The sequence below is a fragment of the Rhodamnia argentea genome, chromosome 8, assembly GCF_020921035.1.
Source record: "Rhodamnia argentea isolate NSW1041297 chromosome 8, ASM2092103v1, whole genome shotgun sequence".
Lineage (NCBI taxonomy): Eukaryota > Viridiplantae > Streptophyta > Magnoliopsida > Myrtales > Myrtaceae > Rhodamnia > Rhodamnia argentea.
In genome coordinates this window covers 21,310,239-21,337,976 of record NC_063157.1, presented here as the reverse complement: position 1 = coordinate 21,337,976, position 27,738 = coordinate 21,310,239, and the positions used below count along the sequence as shown (strand labels likewise).

The following is a 27,738-nucleotide window of genomic DNA, read 5'->3' as shown; positions in this document are numbered from 1 at the left end:
CGGAGGATAAAAAAAGAAAACATTAATTAAACTACTATAAGTTGCAGATTGCTTGTAAATATGCAAGAATCACCGGATCAGACAGCGTCTGCAAGCGCGCTCTCTCTGCGTTTCAAATCCAAAGAAAGCATTAAAAACCAGCACATAAATAAGATACCCCAATTGTCAATACCAGATCTTGCCCATTTAAACCCTAACCCACCATTATCTTACATATTCACAGCCATAGTCATCCTTTTTTGAGAGAGAACTCGCACCCATTTCAAACGAATTGAAGCTTTTCCGGTTTTCGTGGACTGTCCTAGTTGTTTTCGTGTGTCAATAGTTTCTGAATACCCGTGAGAAGTTCTTGTCTATTTGTTCAAGAGTCGGTGTTAAAGGTCTCGGATTTTGAACTGGGTCGGGAAGAAAATGGAGGATCAGTGTGATTCAGGAAGTGTTTCTGGTCGGACTTTGGCATCGCCTAAATCACATGTAAAGGTCGGATTTTTACTCATTTCCCCCTCACCTTTTTTTTTTTTTTTGGGTCTGTTCTGTTTTCCGTTTTCATATTGCTGATGTTGGGTGTATCAGTCGAGTGGGGAGAAGCGCCATCTGGTGACCGAGGAGAAACATGAAGTTGCACGCAAGCGAGTCAAAATGAGGGATTTGGAATCCGTATTGCGTCGCGAAGGTAATCTTGTTCCCTCTTCATTTTTTATGTACTTGTTCTTTGAGTTCAGTGGGAGAGTTGGGAATTCAAATTTAGGTCTCCATTTGAAATAAAAACTGTCGACCCTCGACTTTTTCTTCTCTTTTTTTCTTCCGGTAGTAGTTCAATTTTAATCCTCTATATACCTTATGGTTCAAGCTATTCTTATAATGAGTTTCAGAATTGCTGGATGCAAATTGTGCGTTTAACCGTGGAGATTGATTATGAAATGATGCGGACCCTGAGTTCAACTTGAATTGCATTGCCTCATTTTATCGATCAAGCCATGAATTTTTTTTTTCCTTTTTCAAAGTGTCATGACTAAGAATATTGGAGATATGCAATGATGTTCATAGTTATGACAGCATATGGAACACAATGATGTTCTTTGCATTTTCCTCTATATCAATACTAGAGATGTGGAAATTGACAATGTTGTTACTTTTCCTGGGGTTTTTTGAAATTTTTGTGTGTGCATGATAGTGTACTTTATTTTCAAATTTTGATTCAGGAACTAACAACCATTCTCCAAAATCTGTCAAAGACAAGGGTGGCAAAGTTTCCTCTCAATGTGGGGAAGAAGGACTAGGTAGGTCCCAGGTAACCGAGGAGCCGGTCACCTCTATTACAAATGGTTCTCATGACGACAAGTCTGAAAGAAATTCTTTACCTGTAGAGGGTAATTGTAAGCCTGTACAACTTGATCTTAATACTGAAATTTGCTCCGCCAACAAATTCGAGAGTGATGTCAATCCTAAACATACTGGAGAAACCAAGGAAGCAGATGAAGTTTCTTTGTTCAGACAGCATGAAACTTCAAGTGATCATCATGCATACTCAAAGGGCCTTGACTTGAATCTCAATGCAGAAGACCTTTCCAGCTCTGTGAATGTAAATCCATTTTACCCTTACAAAAATCTTGATCAGTTGAAGCCTGTGGATGCGTCTGAGTGTGCTAGTTCAACTGGCCCATTGGAGGAGAAAGATTCATTCAGGCTTTGGAATGAAATGAAGCAAAATGGCTTTCTCTCGTCCGCTCATGGGGGCATACCAATCCCGAAGCAACGCGGTAGGAAGAGTAAGAATGATGTTCTGAAGAAAAAGCTGGAGCTTGCAAAGAAAGAACAGGTAGATAGGTTCACCAAGATTGCTGCTCCTAGTGGACTGCTCAATGAATTGAACCCTGGGATCATAAACCATGTCAGGAACAGAAAACAAGTCCATTCCATCATAGAGGCGTTGGTGAGGTCAGGAAGGGCTGAAAATGGCCATGTAGGGAGTAAACAGGCTGGTCATTCAAAAGGTGAAACGAAAGAAATTGGTAATGGGAAGGCATTGGGATGTTTCGATAATTCAGGAAAGCATCAGCTTTCTTATTCATCTGAAAATGTAGCTCCCAGTTCTTTATGTGAGAGGAAGCAGACCACAGGATTCCCCATGTCAATGCTGAACAAGTATTCATCTTCCATTTCAGAGCATGAAGTAGAAAATGGGGATCTGGGCATGGCAGGTGGATTGTGCAAGAAGAATCTTGTCTCAAATCCAAATAGTATTAGTCAGGATGATGGATTGGCGCTGAGATTGTCATCAATAACGAGTAAAGCATCTGAGATTACTTGGTCTATGTCCAACGAAGACTCAACTACTTTTGGCAGTGTCACTTCACTTTCTGTTAAAGGTAAGCCTTTTATTGTACATGATTGTTTCTCTGTTTGTTCTAATGCTATTATTATCTTTTTTTTGTTCTTGTTTCACAGTTTAGTTAATCTATCTTCCTGGATGCTTATGTCACATATTGTATTGTACTTCCTTGATTTGTTTCTGTCCTTTTTTTTTTTTTTTACTTTCTGTTTCTGGGAGGGAGTAGTTTTTTTATTTTTTGGTTTTCTTATTTAATTCTTTTGGTGGGTGGATCATAAGGATTCTGCCGTAAAGTTGGTTTTTGCATGTCATTGTCCTGTAAACTCTGGTAGTGAAGGGCCAAGCTGATTATGAATATGCACCTTCGATTTTATGATGTCGCAATACACAATTCAAAGGCCTTTTTAGCTGACAAATGAAAGTGCAATATTTTTCAGCTGCAACTGTTGCTTCTCAATGGTTAGAATTACTGCATCAAGACATTAAAGGACGTCTAGCAGGTAATACCCTGTTGCACGTAGTAGCTAGAGTAAAGGGTCAAAGTTGACTATCCTGTCTGACTAATGATGTGCTCTCATTAAATTGCAGCTTTGAAACGCAGTAAAAAGAGAGTTCAGGCTGTGATCAACACAGAATTGCCTTTTCTAATATCAAAGGAGTTCTCATCTAATCAAGAGAATAATCCTCACCTGACCAATAGTCCTATTGCTGACATGCACCTGTCGAAATGGAGTGCCCTCTTCTGTCAGATGGATAAAGCGCTTTCTGAAGAAGAGCAACAGCTTGTGAGTTTTCAACATTCTTCTTGAAGATCACAAATTTTCAGGACAGCTTCTGATTAGAACTTGTTGGTGGCCAAGTTCCAACTCTTCTATAGATAGCTTCTATGTCTCTCGCTACACCATTTTGGTTTTTACTTACCCTCTCATTTCTTGGTGCCTTTTATGATACGATGATCGAATCACCCTCTGATTAGCACCAGAGCCTCTTTTTGTGGATATATCATCACTCATCTTTATGACTGTCTGTCTTACAAACTCCTCTCTCTCTCTCTCTCTCTCAGTTGTGGAGATTAATTTCTCTATAAATTAATTTGAACCTAGTTTAGTCTCACTTCATGAATTTTTTAGGAGATCTGGCTGAACCAAGTGAAAGAGATGCAATCGCATTGTGAACATGGCCTGCAACATGTCCAGTGGAATGTGCCTTACAGTTCGGAGAACCTGGGAGCTACAGATATTATATCTAGGTAAATGGTATAGTACAATTATTTACTAGCTCTTTTAGAGAATCTTGTGCACAGAGTCCCATGACACTTGTCTATGACAGCTAAAAAAAATGAATCAACCAAACAGCTTGTTGGGTCATCATCACTCTTCATAGAGGTCCCAGGCAGGTTCACAAATTTTCGTATTCCTCTGTGTTTCCTGCAATGAGCATCGCATTAAATAAATATTCTCTTATGGATTTTGTCTTGAAATATGGGGTTAATATTGGTTAAATATTAGCGTTGATGAAAGTCAAACCATACATAATCGCGCTTCTTCCCTGTACTTTTGTCATGCAGTGTAATGCCCATGGTGCCTCTTTGGGATGGATTCTCTGATCATGTATTATTTTGAGAATCTAGCATGCTTCTTGTTTGAAACTTTATCTTCACATGGAGTGTGTAACGGCAACATTGGTCCAGTCTTATACATAAGAGGGTTTCAGGACAGGAATTCCAAGAACCGTCTTTTTATCATAAGCTGCAATTTTCTTGATTCAGACAATGATACTCAGAGATTCTGTCATTCTGTCCAACTTTAGCTACTACGTTACAAGTGAAAGTAGATTGTTTATCCAGGAGACACTTGATAATTATAGTCTGTGTTTTGCAGATCTAACAAGCCAGACAATTCCGAGAGAGAATTAGCAGTTCGGGCAGCTGCAGCTTCCATCTATTCAACGTGCAACTTTCTCCTGGCAAAGGAGAACGTGTCCTGCTGTTGATTGTTGATCTTCAACTGAAACTCCTTTTTTCATTCCTTTTGTGCTTGTTCACATATTCTCGTGAACCGGCATTGGATTTCATCTAGTTGAGTAGGCTTTTTACTGACTGTTAATGTAACAATAGCAAGTTGGTGATCCATTTCAGTGTAGTGTTAGAAGTAGAAGCTGATGTCGTTCGAAGGTCAGTCTGTACTGAAGTTTAGTAACACCCTAACAGTGTTCAAGCAATCTTTCTTGGAAGTTGAATGAACAATAGAAGTGAAGCTGGATCTTTTGTTGACTGAAATCAACTTCCAACGGCTGAACTGTTGTTTCTCTTGCATCCAGAGGTGGTCGTCAGCATGAGATCTCTCTTAAGCAAAACAATTTTTTTTCAAGTACTTTATGCTATTTATTGAATATTACGACTCAGGCAAACAATAATAGCATATAAATTTATAGATCATTCCCGTTGGCAAAATTGGAAAGATAAAATGCACATCTTTTTCTCAAGCATGCTCTGCTCAGGCGGTCCGCTTTTTATCAATAGATCTCACAGAGCGAAATAGGAAAATCTCAAGAACCCTTTAAAGCTAAAACGTGACTATTCACAATTCATTGTCTTGACGACTGTTTGTCAAGAGCATACACCAGTTTTGTACTAGCATGCACACCAGCCACAGCCAGTGGTCCTCACAAAACCAAAACCGGAAAGGAAACAAGAAAGCCAAATGAAAACAACGTAGTTTACAAGGGGCAAAATCAACAGCATTGTATTTATATGTACGAAGTCATTAACTCTGAGTCTCATACACGGGCTGCAACGGTGTACATACCCCAATTCGATACATTCTCTAGTGATAAATACACTGCCGTGCTGCGTACAGATTACAGGGCCTCTCAAACAGTTACAACACTTCAAATTGTTTCATGTGTCGCATACGCAGGTTGCCATGTTTGCCAAAGTTGCCATTTCCTTCACATCAGTGCATCACTGATCTAGAGCCAATTTGTGGTCTGTTTGCATGACAGTGCTTTTGAGGAAGCTTCATCTGGGACTTTGGCAAGTGATCGGTACTGCAATTTGACGCTCTCCGCATTATCCAATGTTTTGACTACATACCTGTAAGGACAGCTTACCACGTCAATGAAACAGTAACATGCAGAGAGGAGAATGAGCATGGAAATTTTTCCGAAATAACATCAAGGTCATCCTTTCAAGTGCCGAATTACTTCCACGTTTGCTGTATACGCTTTTTAAGCGGAGAATTGATTGCAAATATTCTGAAAAATTACCAAAGTCAAGAAGGGAAACAAAATTTAACCCACCATCCATTTAAGCACTGTGTTGTTACGACTGCCTCACGTCCAACAAAGCGCTCCGGTGTCCTCTTGTTACCCTGAGTCAATGTTCATCCATTTGTAAAGGGGCATTTATATTGCAGAAAATGATCAATCACTTTCCGAAAGACCAAACCTTAATAATGACACGATCAGTCACGGCAAATGGAAACTGTACACCTCTTCCTCTCGTCGTATCCATGAGATTTGAGTCGCTGCAGTTACCTTTCTCCTGAACAAAAGAAGCACTCTTAGAAAAAAAGGCAAGGTAACATATGGGAGAACTAGCATCCAGGAACACAATTGACAAGTTACTCAACCCTAGAGAGTGCACAAATAGCAATATAAGGGTATTAAAAGACTGTAAACAAAAGATGGAGCAGGCAGCACGCGGTAATTTATTGACCTTACAAACACAGAAATAGTACTTCCACACAGAACAAAGCACAGGACAGCATGACGTGAGACGCCCTTGAAGAATCCTATTGCATCGTGTCAAATATACAATGGAGACTGACCTGATCAAATCTCTCTCTTCTCCTTTTGGATGAGCGGTGGAAGAGCAAGTCCTCTTCCCGGAGGAATGCTTGTATGGCAGCTTGAAGAGCTGCATGGAAGAAAATATTTTAAAAAAACAAACATAACCAATTTATTACTGAGTAGACACACTTTGACATCAGAAACAGTCTTATGCTATGAGACTCAGCTCGAATGCAACTGCAATATAAAGCCCAAATATAATGACACAAAGTACTACTTCAAGCCAATCTTTCTTGTAGCAAATTGAACTGGAAGATACACTCACATTTCTCACTTGACCTAACATAACATATAGGGAAAATTCCATATAAGGGCCTGAAGTGCTCTAATTTTCTTAAATAAGGGCTTGAAGTAGAACTCGTTTCAAAGAAAGGCCTGAAGAGCCTTCTTTGTTTCAAAAAAGGCATGGCCGAAGGGCATTTTCGTCTTTTACCGTCTTAAATTTTTTTTTCTTTTCTTCTTTTCCTTTTTTTCCTTTTGTTTTTCCCTTTTTCTTTCCCCTTCCCCAGCCAACGCCGACCTTAGGCAAGGGCCGCCCATGCCACCGTCGGGCAAGGCAACCCTGCAGGCAAGTCCTCGCCAGATTTGGGAGGCAAACCTCGCCCCGATGCTGGCCTCGCCAACCCAAGCGAGGGTTGCCTTGCCTGTTAGCGGCATGGGCAGCCCTAGACTGAGGCCAGCGATTGTCGGGGGAGGGGAAAGAAAAAGGGAAAGAAAAAGAAAATGAAAAGAAAACAAGAAAAAATTTTCAAACGGTAAAAGATGAAAATATCCTTTGGCCAGGACCTTCTTTGAAACAAGGTCCACTTCAAGCCCTTGTTTGAAAAAATCAAAGCACTTCAGATCCTCATTTGTAATTTACCCCAACATATGTTCCGCATATCTGCTCTATACATTATGTTTTAACTGCCCATATAATATTGACACTACATCAAATGATAATCTACAGCAAATCGCCCACACTTCCATCCACTCGATAGGCAGTGGCATTGGATGAAAATCAATCATCTGGATTATAGATTAATCTCATGTTATTACTTGCAAACATGGTAGTGTAGTACGCAGGTTAAGGATAAGTCATTCATGATCTAAAACTCTACATACATTCAATATACTTCAAGATAACAACTTCTACTTACAGAGATTCGGTAATATTGAGTCTTCTGATATCGACAGCTGACAAGAGGGACATGCTTTCTGAAGATGCATTGCGCAATCAAAATCAGAAAAGTTATTCAGCCACCATAAGTACACTTGAACAATGAAAAGTATACCACATCATGTTTAGTGAAGGACTATATTTCAGTATGGACCAATGTGCATAAATACCAGAAAAAATACAAGCTCTCTTCCTTTTATCCCTTATGTATTAGGGTTGTCAAGCATATGCGATAGACAATATATTGCTTGAATCACTGTCCTCAATCAAGAACGGGAGTGGGGCGTCACAGGTTGGGCAAATCAGAAGACACTTCACTGTCAAGGAATAACAGCGCACAAGAAAAAACAGTTCGATGAGAAATGTGGTATGGTAATCCGCAAAACAGCTGTTACAGCAAGCAACTTGGAACGACACTTGCATGTGCCAGCTCCTGCAAACCATAATGCTCTAGTAAGTGCATGAGTAGAACTTTGATTTAACCCAGCGATTTTGAAAAATCTCTGCTACTTCACAATGTGCTCAAGAAACTTTGCTTCTCAGCTGTGTTTATCCATGAACAGAATGCATGCAGGTTGAGATGATTGTCATGCTAGAGGATCCTGGTTGGAAGAGAGGTGGCAACATTGAAGCGAGCAAAAATGGTGTGTTATTGTGGATGCACGTGAATGTATACAACAAAGTCAAGCTTTTCAGTTCTAATGTCAACTTGTCAGTATCCTAACAATACAGAGTACACAACAATCTTTAACTTCCAACACCGGCACCTAAACATCAGACTATAAGAAACCAAGATTGATGAAACTAATATTCCAAAGAGTGCGACCTGGCAAACAATTATAAAGCACAAATGTGGAGGATATATAACTCGAAAATAACTACCTATACGGGGTCAAAATAGGGAAAGGTGTGGAAATGAAAGGGTCTTGCCAACGCAACATCCATATTTGCCAATGTCTTATTCATGCTAAGTAAAAAAAAAAAAAGAAATTCCTGTAAATTAGTTCCCAGACTTAATGGTCTTCTCTTATTCCAAAAAAAGCCATTCCAACAATCCCAACCGCAATATATTTCAGAGAAGTGACTCATTAAGTGCTCACATTATCCATGTGTTACTATGATTCAAAATCCAAGTCTCAAACTCCAATTAAGATCGCGAACCCACCATCCTAATTACATGCTGTATTCCACCACCTCCAAAGGAATGTCCACATGGCAAAATCATTGCATCATCCATAAGAGCTCCCCTGCGTTTTTAAATTGAGACGGTCACAAAAGATTTCATCAAGAAAAAAAATGAATTAGAAGACAGAAAACAACCGATAAAAGCCACAATCTATAACCAGTGCCAGAGATCCTTAGAGGGAATTACATAGAGAGGTCACACTTCTTCACTCCAATCCCATGCTTTTAGAAAGAGGTACATTCCTTAAAGTTTTCCTACCGGAACGGGATTACAAATGTTCAGACTCAAGTTCACAGCAGACGAGAATTGTTGGTATACATGCAAGTACTTGATCATAGACTTGTTTGTGTTGCAGAAAGTAGACATGAAAGATGTATCAGTAGTTCCATTTGGCAATCAACGTCTTAAGTATAACCAAACTTGTACCAGAGGAATTGAAAATGAAAAGCCATAAAGTAACAATGTAGTTGAAAAGCAAATGAAAGGTATGTTCATGTCGTGGAAAATCAACGATTTGGGAAACATTTTCCTAAAAATGGTCATTTGGATCATTTACAAAAATGTATGAACAACATTTTCATCAACAATGAAAATATTTTGGTGTAGATTGTTGTTGATAATGAAAACTTTTGCTCTGGCTGATCTTTTTAAAAAAAGGGATGAATCAAAATGATCCCCACAAGAGGTTTCTGAACACAACTAAGCTGAAACAAAGAAACTAACAAAGATAAATTGGCTATTAATAAAATTTTAAAGGAGATATTTGCTATATTAGTTTCAACTTGCGTTACCAGCATGAGATTCACGAGAAGAACATCATCATATAAGAGGCTGTCCCTTTAATAAGTTATATTCCACCTGATCAATTTAGAACAATATCTACAATTTTCCAGGCTCTAAGTACACTTAACAGAATCTGTCATGACAGACAAAAACATGATGGGACGTAAGCGAAGGTAACACTAGATTAAGTCAGTATAATTAGACATAACGATGAAAAGGCATGCAACATGTATCTCGCCAACAATGCTGCTCTTTGCAAACAGGTGACACAAAGTTTTTATCTTGAATATGCATAATAACTTCCATGTCCAAGCTAGAGACCAATATTTCACATAAATCTCCACCACCATAAAAGAAGCTATGCATACCTACTCTATGAACCGGGTAATCAGCCTAATTTTCCAGAACCTACGTAAGAACAACGTGTTGATTACTAGTAGTTTTCTCGTCACAAGTACAATGATCAACCCAATCAAACTACCTACCAGAAAAGCGAAAATAAAGCTCTTCTGCCACATAAATATGCCAAGACAAATGAAGACAACATTGTGCTTACGTCAAAGGGTCCGAGAAAATGTCTCTCAATGACTCTCCCGAATCACTGGATAATAAACCATCCTTTCTTCCGCTAAATCCGCAACCACTGTCCACAGCTACCACATCCTTCTGTCCTCTACCAGATCCTTCTCCTTGCAAATACTGTGAGTAATACAATTCACCGTCCGGCTCTGCAATAGTGACCGCATTCTCAAAATTCCCAGTTCGCACTCGCTGCTGATGAATCTCACCGCAGCTCCCTCTCGTGTCACTGGCAGCTCGTCCACAGTTGCCATCGGTCACTACAACTACTTCTCTACCAGACCCTACAAGAAGCCAAAAGAAAAAAAAAAGCACCACTCGTGATCAACACAGTAAAAAAAAAAGATGAAAAAAGCTCCAAAATTGAGAAATTCAAGTGATGCAACCTGGAAATGTGAAAACCCTCGCAGTCACTTACCAAATGAAGGGCCGAACTTCGTCTTTCCATTGGTTAATTTGACCACCCGACCACTGCTATTGCTCTTGTTGTTATTACCACAGCTGTCCTTGTTACTGTTAGCATCATTTTGAGCCCTATTCGGTTCACCAACAAACCCTACAAATGCCGCCTCCTCCTCCTCGTCCACGTCATCGTCATCGTCATCGTCCTCGTCGTTGCCCTCCGAACCATCGGCGCTCGAGTCGTTGTTATCGGACCAATTCGGCGGCGCGCCCGCGTCGGGGCGGGAGTCGTTAGCGTACGGGTTGTGGCGAAACTCGGAGGGTTGAGGATGGGGCGGCGGAGGGGGGAAGTACCGGGTTTCGAGGAAGCTGGAGGGGATTTCTCGGGCCTTCGGAACCGGGTCGCCGACCCCGCGGTTCTGTGGCGCGGGGCTGTTGAAGCGCAAGGGGTCATCCTGGAAGAGGAGCTGCGAGTTAAGGCGGGTCTGAGGTGGGACCAGGCCCATTTCATCGCCGGACATTTTCATCTTCTAGAGATAGGAGAGAGAGACGATTTGAGGGTTCTTCTTCCTTCTTCTTGAGTCCGAAATTGCAGGTGAAAGGAGAAGTTCGGGCTCACTGGGATGCGGGGGTGGCGTCAGCTAATTGGAAAAAATGCTCTTTTTTCGCGGGGGAGAGAGAGAGAGAGAGAGAGAGAGAGTAGTATGCCTGGAGATTCTACGTTGTCGTGACTCTCGAGCGCTTTTAAGGTCCTTTCCTGTAAGATTGAAAAACAAGACAGGTACTTAACCATTCCATATAAAAATATAACCTCCTCTTCTTGCAGCTCTTGCTTTTATGAGAGATGCAAGCACGGAAAGTTGTCTAGGCAAAGCTCTGTAGGGGTGTCTGCTTATGATGGCGCCCCCCTCCATATGTACAAAACATACAATTTTTCGATACTACCCCGATTGTGATCCAATGCTCGTGATTGCTCTAACAACTTAAGTTTTTAGGTTCAGGATTCTAATATGATATATGTCAAATTCTGCTCTACTATATATAGTTTGAGAGGTTGACGGTGTGTCGGTTTCACATGCCATTCTCGGTTTGATTTGTACGTGAGATGGAGTATTAAAGTATTCCTTAAGCTGTCAAAAGGGACGTGCATTGTGTTCATATACTTTAACACCCCTCCTCATGCTCACACTAACCTTTATCTTATGATTAAATTGTGGAAATATATAATAAGGGAGCCAAATAGGATTCTCAAAAGATTTGAACTCGAAATTTCCTATTCTAATATCATGCTAGAAAATCTAACTCAAAAGTTTAAGTTGTGAGAGTAAATTTGGACATACATCGGTATCCGAGTCACGGACCTTGAGTTTGATTCCTCACACCCCATTTCACCCATTTATTGGGTTTCCTTTGTTACACTGGATTACAATTCAATTATATCTTCTCGACACATCCGGTTAGAAATCAATTTTCACATTAGGAGAAATTTTAAGACATAGAATATATCTTGTAGCCTATAGCTTAGAACGGTTCGATTAAAATGATAAAAAAAAAAGAATAATTAAGAGAAAATGGTACTTGTTCTCTAATAAATGATGTGTATAACAATGTACACGAGAAACCTTTATATAGGCTTGGAAAAGGTAAAGAGTTTTGTACTCTTCCAATGTGGGATAGGAGAAGCTTATAGTTCTACACCCCCCCCCTCTCCCAAACTCATGGTGGATTAAACAATGAGAGTTTGGAAAGAAGAATTAGAAAGCATTGTGATGTAAGAGCTTTCGTAAAACGATATGCAACCCGATACTCGATCCCAACAAAGGGAAGAGAAATAGAGCGAGGATGGAGATGGTGACGAGTTAAATGACAATCGATCTCAATGTGTTTGGTATGCTCATGAAAGATTGGATTCGCACCAATATACATGGTACTCTTGTTGTCATAGTGCATAGGAGTGGGATCCGGGAGTGAAACACTTATGTCAGAAAGCAAGTGGAGAAGCCAAACAATCTCAACAATGGTGTCGGCCATAACATGATATTCGGAGTTTGTAGAGGAGCGTGAGAGAATGTATTGTTTCTTGGCACTCCAAGAAATGAGAAAATCTCCATTTTAAACGCAATAACCCATGACAAATCTGCGATCAATTACATCGGAAGCCAATCGATATCAGAATAGGCATGCAACTCGAGAGCGAAAGAAAGTGGCATAAGCAAGGAACTCGTCAAAGTGCCCCAAAGATAGCACAAGATCCATAGAACAACAGCATAATGAACAGTATGAGGAGTAGCAACGAACTAACTAATAACATGAACAACATAAGCAATGTCGGTCGAGAGTTAGTAAGCTATACAAGATTGCCAACGAAAGTCCGATATATTAGAAAGAGGTTTCCCATCATCCGATCAAATCTTCTTATTCAGTTCAATAGGAGTAGCACTAGTGCGTGAATCAGAGAGAGCATCCCTAGAGATAATGTCGGTGGTATACTTCTGCTAAGAAAGAAAGATACCGTGCGAACCGCAAGCAATCTCAAGCCCGATAAAATAGTACAGCCGTCCAAGATCCTTCATGGCAAAATGACGCCGAAAGTTCCTCTTGGTATGCTTAATATGAGCACGATTATCTCCGATGATGACCATATCATTCACATAAAGAAGAAGAACAATATAGCCAACAAAAAAGGTATGAAAGATCATAGCATGATCAGCCTCACTTTGAGCAATATATAATATCATAGCCAAGTTCATTATTTTTAAAATATGCTCTGTGATTACCATTAATTGGATTTTCCGCATTAGAAATTAAGACAATGAGTTGTGGGCCAAATCGTCGGTCTTAGGGCTATTGAGCCACCACTCTTGCTTGCCCTAGTCAACCTTTCGCGTAATCGTGTCTCTAATCCGTGCTTCCTGCATCCGCATCCATCCGTCGACCATTGCCCTGCCGAGCTTCTCCAGTGATTTTTTTGGTCGGTTTAGACCCGTATATTGTTAGGGTGTGCGGCGATCATCATGGGCGATTCTAGTGACCACATCGATGTCAAGCTCGATGGTTCCAACTCTTCACTATGGAAACCATCAACTGTGGCTGTACTTGTTTATCGCGATTTATTTGAGAATGTTGAGGGTTTTCTTCCGCCTTGTCGCTCTCACAAACATTGACCCATCCAAACCATCTCCTAAGGCAACCGACCCGTCCAAACCATCTCTTGAGGCTGTTCAACACCATGCGTGGGCTATTCTCTTTGGTTCTATTAATCCTCCTCTTCGCCCGCAATTTTCTCAAATTGTGGGTGTGAAGCGTTTGTGGGATTAGCTCGCCGAGATGTTCACTTAGACCGAGCAAGAATGTTCACCCAACTTCAAAGGGACTGCACATAATTATAGAAGTCCCGAATGGAGCAAGACCTCGAGGTAGCATAATAAATCTCTTTCTATAACCGATAGACCCAAATATCCGCAATCTAAGCGAAAATCTTGGTGAGTTGTTCCCACAAATGCTTCGCACCCATATTTGAGAAAATTGCGAGCGAAGAGCATGATCAATAGAACCAAAGAGAACAACCCATGTCTTTCGATTAGCAACTGTCCACGTCCGAGTTTTAGCGATACGTTGTTGAATAGCCTTAGGAGATGGTTTGGATGGGTTGGTTGCCTCCGGAGATGGTTTGGATGAGTCGATGTCTGTGAGAGCGGACGGAAGAAAACCTCAACATGCTCAAATAAATCGCGGTAAATAAGTGCAGCCATAGTCGATAGTTTCCGTAGTGAATACTTGGAACCATCTAGCTTGACGTCAATATAACTATATATCGGTCCGAACCGATCGGAAAAATCATCATTGGAGAAGCTTGATAGTGCACAGGTCAGCGGATGGATCCGGATGCATGAAGCATGAACTAAAAGGCATGAATACACGGATGCTTGAGTGGCGGCTCAGTAGTCCTAACAACTCATAACCGCAGAGCATCCTTTCAAGATAATGAACTTGGCTCTGGTAGCATGATAAAAAAAAATGATTAAGAGAGAATGGTATTTGCTCTCTAATAAATGACGTGAATAACAATACACAAAAGAATTCTTTATATAGATTTAAAAGAGATGAAGGTTTAGTACTCTTTCGACGTGGGACAAGAGAGGCATAAATGTTCTAACATATATAACCGCCTTCATCGTACCCGACGCTCGCACACATCCGAAAGTGCACCTACATCCTCTGCTTCTCACAAACTTGACCGCAGAATTCGATGCTCTTCTCCAATGTCAAGAATCAACCCTCTGGTGGGTCCCTCTGTTCGGACGCTACGATGCAGCCGCTGCCGGCTTCGCTAGAGCAACCGAGTCATGAAAGTGAAACATGCCGCAGCACTTCGGTAAGGCTTTTATAGCGGAGACAGAGGAAGGCTTTTTTCATGGGTTTGTCCTCTGTTTCAGCGTCCAAAGCGAAGGTCTCCCTGAGACGATACAGTCGCCGAATCATGCGCTCCAAGAAGTTCCAGCGGTATCGATTCTTCATGGTGCTCTTGTTGGTCGTGATTCTCTGGCAACGGTCCAACGCGGCTCTCGGCTCCTGGAAGGGCTCGTTCAGAAAGCCTGCCGGAGGCGTAAGCAGCAAAGTGGCTGGATATGTTCTTCCACTAGTTCCATTTGCCCTTTCTAGTTTTCTTCTTTTTGATCAAGTTGAGAGTGTTTTTGATCGATGGTCGAAATGGTTTCTTGAAAGCAGGTTTTACCAGCCGGCCAAGCCAGCCAGGACGAATCAGATAAACAGAGGTCCGAGATGGCCTGGCTGGTGTTGAATTCGAGCGGCGGTGAGATCGCGGCTGGTGAGAACTGTTCGGCGGCACCACTGTCCGGGACTTGCCAAGTGAAGAACTTGACTGCATGCGTCCGTCAGCATGGTGCAGGAAATGGTGAGAACAAAAGGAGGCCTAACTTTAGATCTCTTTGCAGAATGATGTCAATACTCAATAATGCTGTCAAGCCTCTCGTATGGATTTTTGTTCTGAGCAGAATTGATGTGCGGCTAAATAAGTCGATTACTCTGGTGAATTATTGCTCAGTAATCGGCGTTGTCATTATAGAAAGTTGGAGAATTTGACAATTTATGGGCAAAGGAAAAATGATTCAGTCTGTCGTATTATTTGAAGGTACGAACGAAACGTTTCTTTTCATCTGGAATGCCGGAGAGACTCCTCTGAAGATGAACGTGACATTCTTGCCTGCTAATATCACTCCCGGAGAAATTCAAGTGGCGAAACAAGAAAAGGCAAGTGAGCTCCCATACCTTCTTCATGCCTTGTTATGATCGTCCTGGACCTGAAACTCTGCAAGATGTGAAGTCAATTGCTGAGACTAATGGTTGTCTTCTTCGATATGATATGATCAAATGTATAAATTTGTTTCAGATTAATATCACCGCGTATGTCGGAGGTAATTCTTCAATCGTGTTGGATGGAGGAGAAGGGCATTGTGTCATGGACATGGTATAAACATGCTAATTTCTCAGATCAGCAATGCCTTGAGCATTGAAGTAGTTTCGGTTTTCGAAGGGCATATGATTGATTGATTCCTGAGTGTTTCTGTCGATGCAGGCCTTTCTTTTGCCCTTTGCCCCTTCAATTACATCTGGATCAGATAACAGGAGCTCCCAGGTTGGTTCGACCCCCGATACCCCATCGGCGTCGAATGTGCCCGGAGTAGTCGCTGCTGGAAAGTGCTTGTTGCCCTCCAAGAGTTGCCAAGTGAAGAACTTGACTGCCTGCCTCCATTACAATCGCAACGGTACGAAAATGTTCTCTGTGCTTTTCATCTTAATCTCTGTGTGACACTATAGGCCTGAACTCGATCTAGATTTTTGTCTGCTTAATTGTCAAGGAAATGCTCAAACTTAGTTCTTTCTGTTTATTGCAGCTACAATGGAAACTCTACTTTTAGTCCAGAATGGTGGAGAGATTCCTCTGAGAGTGAACATCACTTTGTTGCCGGCTAACATCACTCTGGACAAGGTCGAACTACCCGACCAACAATGGAAGATGGTAAGCTCCAATGCCTTTCGCATTATCTTCTTGACACGTGAACCCGCGGCATAGTCTTATATAGGCAGGCTTTCTTCTTCTGATGCGCCATGTTCATGTGACTTGCATTTTAGGTAAATGTGACAGACAAATTCGGCGCAAATTCTTCAATACTATTGACTGCTGCTGATTGGGATTGTGTGGTGGAACTGGTCTCAGAAAGCAACTCTCCGAAGCAGTTCTCTTCTCATGTAAGTGTCGTGCTTTTCCTTTCGGGAATCGTGATTCTGGCGTCGGCAACGGCGTATTGGAAGCTGCGGGCGGCCGTGCGTAGGGTGGACGGAACACCATACGAACAGCTCGAGATGGGCATGGGAAGTGCGGACTCCATCAGAGGAAGAACATTCAAAACAGCAGGAGAAGGTTGGGATCAAAGTTGGGGCGATGATGAATGGGAGGAAGTGAAGGCAGTGAAGTCACCAAGTAGTGTGCAAAAGGGGAATCTCATTGTAAACGGCATTAAGGATGATTAGGGGAATGGTTTTATTAATTCTGTCCTATGATCATGACTTTGATCTATGATTGGGCTTTACAGAAGTCCAATGGGGGAATTTCAATTTTCTCTGTTGCCAAGGATGTTTCCTTTCTTTTAAATGATCCGCATTCCAATAGTGCGCATGGAAAGGATAGAGATTTTTCAAGTTAAGAATATGAATGATTTGGAGTTGAATGACGATGTCGACCGATGAGATTAAATAGTAGACGCCATTATAGCAGTTCATTAGCTACTTTACTTGATTGGCATGCTTCTACTGAATTGCTTAATGGGTTTACTAAAATAATCTAACTCACCGTAGGTGATTATTTATGCAAATTACCCAATTGTGACACTCTATCGATGCCCGAGGCTATTCGTGATTTGATTGCAGTTATGAGAAGCATTTAAACGCATAATACATGAAGTGCGTCTTTGTTAAGAAGCGTTCCAAGGAAGCGAACGGAGAGTAAAAATAACAATTTCCCAGGGATTCTGCAAAATTGAAGAGGTACATATTTTAAAGAAGTTATTTAATCCAAATGAAATTGTAATTCTTCCATTTTCATAAAAAGTAAAAAAGAACAAGGCTCCTGAAAATTATGCAAAAATTCACACTATCCAGGGCCTTAATGAAATCTAGTTGGGCCGGGCTTTCGTTGAAAAGCCCATTCTTGTGAAACCCCATAAACCCTACTCATCAATTTAGAGTCCATGACACAAACAATCTTCCGTTTCTGTAATTGGATTTAGAACTTGAAGACGAAGAAGAAGAAGAAGGGGAAGGGGAAGAAGACGACATCCAACGAAATGGCAGCAAGTCTCAGTGCGAAGCAGGCGACAGTGTCTGCGCTCTGTAAACGCTTCTCCTTGGATCCTGTAAGCTTGTTGATCCTTTTCGATTAAGACCAATTCGATTCTCTGTCCGCACATTTTCTTCTACGCCGCTCTCTTTGCGCAAGACCGAGGCGAATGCATCTGTTCTGATCACTGCCGACGCAAAGGCATTTCATAGTCGTCGCTTTTAGGGTTCTCTGAGCATGGAAGAAGTGGTTGGGATTATCCTACGCGGGGCGGGAGTAATGGTTGGCAGCTTTTCTAGGTGAAGATGGCGTCCTGATTGTTTCTGCATGTGGCTCATCCTATCACGGGAATGATTGCCTTTTGTCACATTTGCTAAGAATTCTTGGGTTCTCTCATTCCATGGACTAGCTTTGAGTGGCACTCGATTTTGAATTAGTCATGGATATGGATTGCTCTTTCGACTCACGCCTCGTGCGAAACTTGGTTAAGGCTTGCTCGTGTTCCTATCTGCAGCTCGATTTTCGATTTATCCAATACGGAAAGGGCACTTGTTGAGGAAATGCGGTGTGGTGAAATCATCTAGCTGCACTCTCGTAGACCATATAAATTAATCACCCGTTCTTCAGAAAAAGGGTCCTGCAGCTTGCTTTTGTCTAAGTTCGTTAACTTTCCATGGCCATTTCAGTTTCTAAATTATAAAGATTGGTTTTTGCAGACCGTCTTTTTAAGTAAGACTGGCGAACATGATATTAAGAGCTTGCTTTCAGACATCTTGAAGTCATCAACAAACAGGACTTCTGCGGATCACAATGAAGAGGTAAACTTAGTTGTCTTGTTTTATGAAATTCTACTCAGCAGTAGGAAATAATTCATTGATCTGAGGGAAACATGCCTGGAGCAAAGATAAATGTCAGTGCTTGGAGGGTTCCACTACTGCATATCTCCTTTTTCAAGGTGAAAAGAAAATTACAAGGAACGGTAATGAGGGATGCTGTCCATCTATAAGATGGTACTGAAGTACCAAATCATACACAAGAAAGGTTTAGCTGACCAGAGAAAACTTAAAAGCAATCTTAATTTTAATAGACTAGCTTGCACATTATGTGACCAATTCGGTTTCCCTTTTTTGCAAATATCTTAAGATTTTATTCACCTACGAATTCATAAGCACAATTTCTGGTTGTAGGTGACAAAGTGGATAGAATTCGCAGAGAGTTTCCCTGAGAATACCAAGGCGTCTATTGATGCCCTCAACAAATTGAATGAAGAGTTGGTCACAAAATCAGTTCTCTTAGGAAATGGAATCACACCCTCTGAAGCTGATATTATTGCTTTCTCAACAATTCATTCTTCTGTGGTACGCAGTACTCGTTGTTTAAAAGTGTACAGCATGCTGCTTCTCCGAAAATAGAATGCTTGTAAGGCTTCATGGCCTTTTACCGCTCTGAACATGAAACCGGATGGTCTGTGACTGTTTCCTTGTTCCTAGGTTGGCCTTTCGAATATGGACAGGCAAAAGTTACCGCATCTTATGAGATGGTTTGATTACATCCAGGTGTGGTTCAAATCCATTAACTTTTCATAATAACGGTTCACTTCATTAGTCTGATTTTTTGGCTTCGTAATGATAATTATGTTTTAGATATACATTTTGCTATGTATTGTTGATTGAATCTTATTCAGTATCAGGCTTGGGCCTGCGGTGCCCATCAGACTGGTGGTTCCTGCGCCTTTTAATTATTGTAAACGTACTATTTCTGTCTGAATTACATTCTGATGCTCTTATACTTCATTCTTACAGCACAAGGAGGATTTTGGGGAATCTTTTGAAACGATAACCTTGGAGAAGGCTGTATTTGCACCTCCAGTAAGTTCTTCTGCTTTTATGTGTTTATTGTCCGTGACTAATGGTGAGGTGGAGTTTAAGACAAACATAATTCGATTAGAGTGCTAACGACAATACATCGTTCTGTCTTTGCTTTCAATTTCATGAGTAGGATATGCTGGCAATATGTAATGCTATGTGATTGTTGATTGCCTGCTTGATTTTGGATGGCAGGAACCCAGAATCGTAGCTAAGTCAGATGACGATCCGAAAACAAAAAAGACTGCGGAAAGCATGAAATCTGCAGAGAAGTCAGAAACAGACTCAAATACAAAGAAAAGCGATGTATGTTTTTCTTAAGTCATGGATTTCTCCCATTATGATGGTGCACTTTTATGTTTTTTGTTCACTTTTCTGCTTTATAATTATACCATTAATGTACGTGACTCTCTTGCTCCACAAGGAAGCACACACGCTCACTTGTTGAAGCATGGCTTTTGAGTTTTGTAATTTGATCATAATTTACCGTTGTTTATCTAATATTGAACACCTTAATCATTTGAAATATAGAGGTTTTTCCTTTTGGAGCTTTGCTAATTTTTTGAATCACTGTTTATTTCTTTTTCATAGTTATAGAAAATAGGAAACAGCATTTTACTGCATGACATAAGCTATAGGTGGGAAGTATGATACCCCATCGTTCTATCTACTTGCTTATAGTTTTTATGTCGAAATTCAATAAGTTGCGGGGGTGAGGCCTGCCCAACTGAAAAAACATGCTTGGAAAGTGAAAATACTACACATGAACCAAGAAAAATTTGAAGACAATTGAAATGTACTTATCGATGTCATTTTATTTTCAAAGTTAATAATGACAAGAGTGTATCATTCCTCGTGTGGGTAACAGACAAGGATGTTAAGATTGCTTGTGTCAGCTGTAAGGCGGCTTTAGGGAATTTTTGAAATTCTCTCTTTACTCTTACAGAGTTGCTGCGTCATAGAGACCATGAGATCACAAGGAATTTTCACTAGAAACATGAATATGATGGGGTTGGGAAAATATCCACTATGTTTAGTACTAAGACTTTTGTGTTAAATGCCCAAATTTGATGGGTACAAACAATAATAAAGACAGAAGAAGTTATCTGGGACATGAGTCACATTGCACGCAATTGAGCGAGATCTTTTTTAAATATACTGCATGTTTACCATGCATTAACTTTTTTTTTTTCTGTGTCAAAACTATCAGAGAAAGGGCAAGGTAGATGGTCAAGCTAATCAAGAGAGCAAGAAAGCTCCAGGAAAGGAACCCGTTGAAAAAGACAAAGAAATTGATGTGAGCTTGCTCAATATACGGGTTGGCCTCATTAGGAAAGCATGGAAGCATCCATCTGCTGATAGGTGTGTTTTTGAGATACCCCATCACTGTCCTCCCAAAAGTGCAAGCTTTTGTCAATCATAGTCTCCTATTCTGCCTCGTCTTGTAAACTTTTAATTCTGATATAATAGTCATGCAAAGTGCAGAGGTTGATTTCTAAAGTTCCTTAATTGGTTTGGTGGTTCAGTTTACTTGTTGAAGAAATTGATGTTGGAGAGGCTAAATTGAGGCAGGTTGTTAGTGGCTTGGCCAAATATTGCAGTCCAGATGAGTTGATGGTATCGTAATTACCTCATTGCCTCACTAAAGTAAGGAGCAGTTTTATGAACCTTTTGGAAGCAGACCAATTTTCTCTCTTTTTCACGTGTAGAACCGCCGTGTTGTGCTCATTACAAATGTAAAACCAGGAAAGCTCAGGGATGTTATGTCTGAAGGCCTGGTATGTCTTCTGCTCTCATCTCTTTGAATATCAGTGAATTCTCTTGATTCATTGAGCTTCCCTGTTTAAAAAGAACCATATTTTGTGGGGGCCGCATATGGAAAACATATTAGAAGTTCTTTGCTCCTCAAAAAGTACTTTCTAGCTCGGATTGGACAAAATTGACCTGTGTGTGTGGCTAGAATTTTAGTAACTTAATGGTGAGAATTGTTGGTTTCGCTATTTATCATCTCTTAACCAGTGGTGATGGCACTGCATGCATCGGTGTATCCATTAAAGATATTTCAGTTCGTCCCTAGCCTATTGTAGCTGCGTAAATTCCAGTTTTTAGGGGTTCAGCTTTGAGTCTAAAACTTTCAAGTTTTGCTTCTGTGAAAGCTGACTGCTCGTGAGCCTAAGTAGAAGTGCTTGATTGCTATAGCAGGATGAAGCTGTTTCTACATGCTATTTTTTAATGTCATTGTATGTTATGTGCCACCATAGGCTCTGTGATTTGATAATCACCCACTTGCCCAGAAATTCTTATAGTTTGCAAATTTTGAAGAACACACTTCCTAGAGAAAGATCATGGTTAGCGGAATACTTTTATCCACTTGTCCACAATATCTGATTTCAATTTGTCATCTTTCAGGTGCTTTGTGCTTCTAACGAAGATCACTCGGTTGTTGAACCTTTGCTCCCTCCAGAGGGGGCGAAACTTGGGGAGCAGGTCTCATTTTCTGGGTGAGCCTGGAAAACTTTGTCTGAGATTTACTTACCTGAACACCTGTTGCTGATTGCCTTTTGTGGAAGCATATGCACGATACCAAATTAACTGCTTATGGGGAAATTTAGAAAATTAAGCACACGCTTGACTAAAGCCAACTTCAAAATCTACTTTACTATTCACACTGTGAAAGCACTTCCTGTCTTGCATGTGCACATAAACTCACTCAATACACGATCGATCACCTGAGATTGGTTGACCTATGTTGCCCGCACGTCAATCGTCTGAGATCGGTTGAACTACGTTGTGCACGTGCCTGCGGCACCCACGTATGCAGACACATTTGTAAAGCCATTCTCTGGACAGATTAGTTAGCAATAGGATTCGTTGTGTGACATCTTGATAGCAATTGTTATTTCTCTTCAAAATTATGCACTTCTATTTGATCAACTGTCTACTTCCAGCTTTGTTAATCAAACGTTGGCGTGGAACATATTCGATAAAACACGCTCATCAACTAAAATATTGGTATAGATCTTAAGCGTCAAAGTTTTGCTTCCTTTTGCTCATGTGCGGTTGCTGGTTCTCTATTTAGGATTGATGGAAAGCCAGAAGAAGTTCTGAACCCTAAGAAGAAGCAGTTGGAGAAGATAACACTGGTATTTTTTTCTAACTGTTAGTTTATCCTCTTCTTGATCCTCCTCCTCCTCCTCTTCCTCCTTCTTCATACGTACGGCCTATTTGTTCTGCCAAAAAAGTTATTTATGGTTTCTGTGGAATTGTAATTGCGAATTGTGTTTTTGGTGCAGCATCTGTTTACTGATGAGAAAGGTGTTGCTACATTCAAGGGTATACCGTTCATGACTTCTGGTGGACCGTGTGTTTCATCCATTCCTAAGGCGAGCATCAAATGAGCTACGTCGATGGAGTGGATCTTTTCTCAATTTTGATCCCACATTCAACTTCACCTCAAAAGTTACTAAGAAAATAGATCATCTTTGTATGTGCGTGACTCCATCAGGCAAAATTGTCATGTATAATGTCACTCGAAACTCTCATCAGTGGGATCTGGCACGCAAGTTCTTGGGACATCTCTCTTTTATACTAATTAAGAGTCAACAAAAAGGCTATGCTGATGGAAATGCGTGCGATGGTGATGGTCTTCTTCTATCTCCCCAACAAACTGAGGAGACTTAATTGCCTCTTGAACTCTCTCCCTCTCACTGTAGATGGATGACGACGGCGATTAGCTGCGCTTGTTTCATTGTGATGGGTTTCGATGGATCCAATGTGCTATATGCTCGGGTAGATGAGTTGAAGTTAGTTCGATAAATCACAAGTCTGCCGATCAATGATCATACCTGCCTGAGTAAAATCTGCACATCAACCGAGTTATATTATGACTTTGGTTTGGAGGATGCCTGACCCCAACATGATTTTGTGTTTTGGCCCCATGGAGTCTCAGTATAGTGCTGTGGGATTTGCTCTAACATCTGTAACTGCAAGGTTTGATTTGCTCTTACCCGGCGTGTGGAGAGAGAGATTATTTTTACTTGTTATCAAAAAGCTTATGTGCCGGACTCATTTCATGGTCACTGGCCCTCGCCGATCCTTGTCGCACCAACCCCTCTCTAAATTGTGGGAGATCTCTCCCAAGTCCCAAGTTCTCTTTTCTTTCCTTTCTTTCTTTTTTCCCAAAAAGTGGCTTTTGTGCTTTATTTTTTTTGGCCTTTTATGTTTTCGCTATATTGCTATATCAATGTCACGCGATCTCGAGAGACATTAAAAAAAAATTGCCAAGTAGCATTTTTTGACCTTCAAATTGGACGAAACTAACAAAAATAGTGCACTTTTTTTGATAAATTTTAGATCTTGACTATATTTTAAAACTTAATTGCATTTTGGCTACAAATTTTAAGACTTTCAGTGCAGTTATTCTATTTTCCTTTTATTGTTGTAAATGGCATCTCTTTATTCTCAAATGACCCAAAAAAAAAAAAAAAAAACAGAACAAGAATTTCTGCATAATTTGAAGGATACAACAAGCACGAGATTTTTTAGCTATGCAGTTTGAGAAAAGGAAATGTATTATTAGATAGTCTGGGGTCTCACAAGTAATTGACTAAAAAGAAATTATTTTAGCGATTTGGGTGGCTTTGATTTTATGTTTCTTTCCCAAGCTGGTATCTCATGATCTGCTTCTGCTTCACTTCTGATCGAATGCAGTTGGGCGTGATGGTGCTGACATGTACTTCAACCCAATCTTTACTCGGAGACTTTCGACTTTGACTAAACTACATCCTTCAACGTCCCTCGTCAATTCCAAGATCAAATCTTTAGTCCGACAGTCTCAGTACACAGAGGCCCTGAAGCTATATTCACCTGAAAATGCCACCAAGTTCACCTTCCCTTCTCTTCTCAAAGCCTGCGCTTCTCTTCGCAACCTTTGCTACGGAAAGACTGTCCATTCTTCGGTTATTGCTTTGGGTCTGCGAGATGATCTGTACATAGCAAGTTCACTCATTGACATGTACGTGAAATGTGGGTCTTTAGATGATGCCATCCGGGTGTTTGATGAATTGACTGAGAGTCAAGCGTTGAGTCAGGATGTTACGATCTGGAACTCTTTGATCAAGGGGTACTGTAGATATGGCCATCTTGGCGAGGGTATTTGTAAGTTTGGTGAAATGCAATTGTTGGGTGTGAGACCTGATGAGTATACTCTTTCTATACTGTTAGGAGTTTGTGATGGCCATTTGGGATGTATGCAGGGGAAGCAAATTCATGGTTATGCTGTCAGGAACATGTTCAGTGGTGACACTTTTTTAGAAACTGCTTTGATTGACATGTACTCAAGTTGTGGGAGACTGAGGGATGCGTTCATTTTGTTTGATAATCTGGTGGACAGGAGCAATGTAGTAGCATGGAATGTATTAATAAGTAGGCTGACTGAGAATAACCTGTGGGGGTATAGCTTGAGATTCTATTCATTGGCGAAGAATGAGAATGTGAACCTCGTATCAGCAACATTTTCTAGCGCTTTGAGTGCTTGTTGCTGTGGTGAAGACATGTGTTTTGGCAGACAAGTCCATTGTGATGTGATTAAGATGGGTTTTCACGACGATCCCTATGTCTCTACTGCTACTTTAACTATGTATGCAAAGTGTGGATCAGTTCGAGATGCCGAGTGTCTTTTCTCTCAGTTAGAGAGAGAAATTGAGTTATGGAATGCGATGATCTCAGCTTATGTCGGTCATGGCCACTTCAATGATGCTATAGAAGCTTACAACCAGATGAGAGCAAGTGGCACAAAGTTGGATTCTGTCACATTTTCGAACATTTTAACTTCCTGTAGTATGGCTCTGCTTCCTAAGTTTGGAAGATCAGTCCATGCAGACTTGAGCAAGAGACCAATACAAAATAATGTTGCTACACAGAGTTCGCTGCTGACGATGTACTCCAAATGCGGACACGTTGAAGATGCTAATTTGGTTTTTTCTTGCATGACAGAGAGGGATGTGGTAGCATGGGGTTCCATGATATCAGGTTTTTGCCAAAATGGAAAATATAAGGAGGCTATTGGTTCTTATAAAGGCATGGAAAATGATGGGATCAAACCAGATTCAAATATTATGGCAAGTGTAATTGATGCCTGTGCGGGGCTAGAGAAAATCTCTCTGGGTAAAGCCATTCATGGATCAGTGATAAAGAGTGGACTGGAATCCGATACCTTTGTATCGAGTTCGCTTATAGATTTGTACTCTAAATGTGGTTGGCCAGATACAGCAGCAGTTTTATTTTCTAATATGCCGCATAAGAACCTTGTATCTTGGAATTCCATGATGTCATGCTATAGCCGAAACGATCTCCCTGAACTTTCAGTCCGTCTATTTTCTCAAATTGCAGAGCAAGGTAAAAATCCAGATTCCGTGTCTGTCTCAACTGTACTTGCTGCAATTTCATCTTTAGCATCATTGCTTAAAGGAAAAACTGTCCATGGATATCTGGTAAGACAGGAAATTTTGTGGGATCTTCAAGTAGAGAACGGACTAATCAATATGTATATCAAATCTGGATGCATCAACTATGCTGAGCAGATCTTTCAAAAAATGCCACAAAGGAACCTAGTGACATGGAACTCGATGATATCTGGTTACGGACATAATGGGGACTACCTTAAGTCCATCCAACTATTTGACGAAATGAGAATCTTAGGAATAGAGCCTGATAAAGTAACCTTTAGGTCATTGATCTCATCTTGCAGGCATTCTGGTTTAGTTGAGGAAGGCCTGAAACTTTTTGACTTGATGAAAGAGGGGCATCACATTGAGCCCGAAACAGAGGATTATGTTAACATCATTGATCTCCTTGGCCGAGCTGGACGCTTGGGCGATGCTTATAATTTCATAGAAAGCATGTCCATGGTACCCGATAGAAGCGTTTGGCTCTGTTTGTTGTCTGCATGTCGAATCCACAGAAGTGTTGAGCTTGGGGAAGTGGCAGCTTCCAACTTGTTGAGGATCGAACCAGACACAGGAAGCAATCATGTTCAGTTGTTGAATCTTTATGGAGAAGCTGAGTTGCGGGAACAGGCAGCGCAATTCCGGGCGTCCATGAAAGAGAAGGGGTTGAGAAAGAGCCCTGGTTGCAGTTGGATAGAGTTGAGGGATAGAGTTGATGTTTTCTACTCGGGAGGTTTGTCCACCCAAAGTACTGGCGATATTTGCAATACATTGACTAATTTAAATAGGAACATGGGAAAGATAGTTGTGGATGATACATGCCTTGAGGCTTTCTAGTGTCCGAGGGAACACGGGAGAACCCAAGTTTCGAGATATGCGTGGGACTGAGCTCCAGGAAAAAAGGAAAAAGGTGGTCCACAGATCACCTAATAGTAGGTGTACTAACACTGAGAAAGTGCCTTGAAAGTAATTTTGGTTGGAGTTACTGTGCTGATACAATAGTGGTTAGATTCAAAGTTTGATTTGATTTCTGAAGTAAACTAATGCCAGGAATTGCTGAGATATTCGCATTGGTGAAGGCTCATTTGAAGCTCTGGGAAATGCAGGTGTTGAATTAGCTCTAGCGGGTAGACCCGAGAGGGAACATTGGAAGTGTTAGAACTTGGCTTTTCTCTAGGGGCGTCGAGACCTGCCGGTGCTGCATAATATTGACAAGTCTGGAACCAAAAAGATACAGTTCTTAGATAAAACATAAGCATGTTCTATCTTATGAGGAGTGGTTCCATTTTTTCAGTTTGTCATTGTGCCACTCACGGGTTTATCCTGCAATCAGTATACGCAGAGGATAAAAGAAGTTACCAACACAAGCCTCTGGCCAATGTGGCAGTTCAAATTCGAGTATCACCAGCTTAGCGGAATGGAGCCCATCAAAAGAAAGAGATGAGCTCATCGAAACGTTTTGCAGCTTTTTCATAACATCATTTCTCAGAAGAGTACTTTTGCTTTGTTGAGTTTATTGTATTTACACCTCAGCTATCAGTGACTTCCATTCATCTGCCCGATGGTTTTACGTCAAACCGCCTAATAAGTTAGATCCTGCCCCTGCTCCCCTCCCTGTCATATGGCGCTTATGAACTTTATTCTAATTCTCCTCGTTATTAGCACTTTCTACGGCAGAAAACAAAACAAAACAACGGAAGAAGTATACACTGTCAAAGGTTAGTTCCTGGCAGAGTTGTTGATTGCACCCGTGGCTAGTAACAGGTCGCGGGATGAG

General features: G+C 40.9%; 5 protein-coding genes across 6 annotated transcripts; 4 read left to right on the top strand and 1 right to left on the bottom strand.

Annotated features, from left to right (window-relative positions):
* Window positions 1-36: 36 nt before the first annotated feature.
* Window positions 37-4,610, top strand: LOC115748146. Of its 2 annotated transcripts, none has more exons than XM_030684580.2 (7): window positions 37-474; window positions 574-673; window positions 1,203-2,369; window positions 2,770-2,832; window positions 2,921-3,117; window positions 3,463-3,581; window positions 4,213-4,610. In XM_030684580.2, exons 1-7 carry the CDS (start codon window positions 412-414, stop codon window positions 4,322-4,324), a joined length of 1,821 nt encoding a protein of 606 aa, XP_030540440.1. In that variant the 5' UTR covers window positions 37-411; the 3' UTR covers window positions 4,325-4,610. The 2 variants fall into 2 exon arrangements, with proteins under 2 accessions (XP_030540440.1, XP_030540439.1); XM_030684579.2 differs by having other exon boundaries at window positions 38-480.
* A 420-nt stretch (window positions 4,611-5,030) lies between these two features.
* Window positions 5,031-10,957, bottom strand: LOC115748147 (U-box domain-containing protein 62). Its single transcript, XM_030684581.2, has 8 exons — window positions 10,310-10,957; window positions 9,869-10,175; window positions 8,509-8,590; window positions 7,324-7,381; window positions 6,163-6,251; window positions 5,781-5,876; window positions 5,633-5,703; window positions 5,031-5,426 (listed from the first exon to the last, which is right to left on the bottom strand). The coding sequence occupies exons 1-8, from the start codon at window positions 10,818-10,820 to the stop codon at window positions 5,303-5,305; spliced, it is 1,338 nt and encodes a 445-aa protein (XP_030540441.1). The 5' UTR covers window positions 10,821-10,957; the 3' UTR covers window positions 5,031-5,302.
* A 3,540-nt stretch (window positions 10,958-14,497) lies between these two features.
* LOC115748148 lies at window positions 14,498-16,911 on the top strand. The gene is made up of 7 exons (XM_048284556.1): window positions 14,498-14,923; window positions 15,022-15,208; window positions 15,446-15,564; window positions 15,704-15,781; window positions 15,890-16,079; window positions 16,209-16,333; window positions 16,447-16,911. The coding sequence occupies exons 1-7, from the start codon at window positions 14,708-14,710 to the stop codon at window positions 16,843-16,845; spliced, it is 1,314 nt and encodes a 437-aa protein (XP_048140513.1). The 5' UTR covers window positions 14,498-14,707; the 3' UTR covers window positions 16,846-16,911.
* A 665-nt stretch (window positions 16,912-17,576) lies between these two features.
* On the top strand, window positions 17,577-23,211 carry LOC115748199 (aminoacyl tRNA synthase complex-interacting multifunctional protein 1). The gene is made up of 12 exons (XM_030684648.2): window positions 17,577-17,726; window positions 18,367-18,468; window positions 18,838-19,008; window positions 19,141-19,206; window positions 19,453-19,518; window positions 19,711-19,821; window positions 20,726-20,877; window positions 21,042-21,132; window positions 21,225-21,293; window positions 21,925-22,016; window positions 22,595-22,658; window positions 22,809-23,211. The coding sequence occupies exons 1-12, from the start codon at window positions 17,658-17,660 to the stop codon at window positions 22,911-22,913; spliced, it is 1,158 nt and encodes a 385-aa protein (XP_030540508.1). The 5' UTR covers window positions 17,577-17,657; the 3' UTR covers window positions 22,914-23,211.
* A 903-nt stretch (window positions 23,212-24,114) lies between these two features.
* On the top strand, window positions 24,115-27,693 carry LOC115748189 (pentatricopeptide repeat-containing protein At2g40720). Its single transcript, XM_030684639.2, has one exon. The coding sequence runs from the start codon at window positions 24,246-24,248 to the stop codon at window positions 26,796-26,798; it is 2,553 nt and encodes an 850-aa protein (XP_030540499.1). The 5' UTR covers window positions 24,115-24,245; the 3' UTR covers window positions 26,799-27,693.
* The last annotated feature ends 45 nt before the right edge of the window (window positions 27,694-27,738 follow it).

Coding starts and splice junctions, on each gene's coding strand:
- LOC115748199 (XM_030684648.2), top strand. CDS start 17,658: ATGGCAGCAAGTCTCAGTGCGAAGCAGGCGACAGTGTCTGCGCTCTGT. Junction 20,878..21,041: donor AAGCATCCATCTGCTGATAG/GTGTGTTTTTGA, acceptor TTGGTGGTTCAG/TTTACTTGTTGAAGAAATTG. Junction 21,133..21,224: donor GCAGTCCAGATGAGTTGATG/GTATCGTAATTA, acceptor TTTCACGTGTAG/AACCGCCGTGTTGTGCTCAT.
- LOC115748189 (XM_030684639.2), top strand. CDS start 24,246: ATGTACTTCAACCCAATCTTTACTCGGAGACTTTCGACTTTGACTAAA.
- LOC115748147 (XM_030684581.2), bottom strand. CDS start 10,820: ATGAAAATGTCCGGCGATGAAATGGGCCTGGTCCCACCTCAGACCCGC. Junction 6,252..7,323: donor CTCAATATTACCGAATCTCT/GTAAGTAGAAGT, acceptor TCTTCCATGCAG/CTCTTCAAGCTGCCATACAA. Junction 5,704..5,780: donor CTGATCGTGTCATTATTAAG/GTTTGGTCTTTC, acceptor ACATTGACTCAG/GGTAACAAGAGGACACCGGA.
- LOC115748148 (XM_048284556.1), top strand. CDS start 14,708: ATGGGTTTGTCCTCTGTTTCAGCGTCCAAAGCGAAGGTCTCCCTGAGA. Junction 15,209..15,445: donor TCAGCATGGTGCAGGAAATG/GTGAGAACAAAA, acceptor TATTATTTGAAG/GTACGAACGAAACGTTTCTT. Junction 16,334..16,446: donor CCGACCAACAATGGAAGATG/GTAAGCTCCAAT, acceptor CTTGCATTTTAG/GTAAATGTGACAGACAAATT.
- LOC115748146 (XM_030684579.2), top strand. CDS start 412: ATGGAGGATCAGTGTGATTCAGGAAGTGTTTCTGGTCGGACTTTGGCA. Junction 674..1,202: donor ATCCGTATTGCGTCGCGAAG/GTAATCTTGTTC, acceptor ATTTTGATTCAG/GAACTAACAACCATTCTCCA. Junction 3,118..3,462: donor CTGAAGAAGAGCAACAGCTT/GTGAGTTTTCAA, acceptor TGAATTTTTTAG/GAGATCTGGCTGAACCAAGT.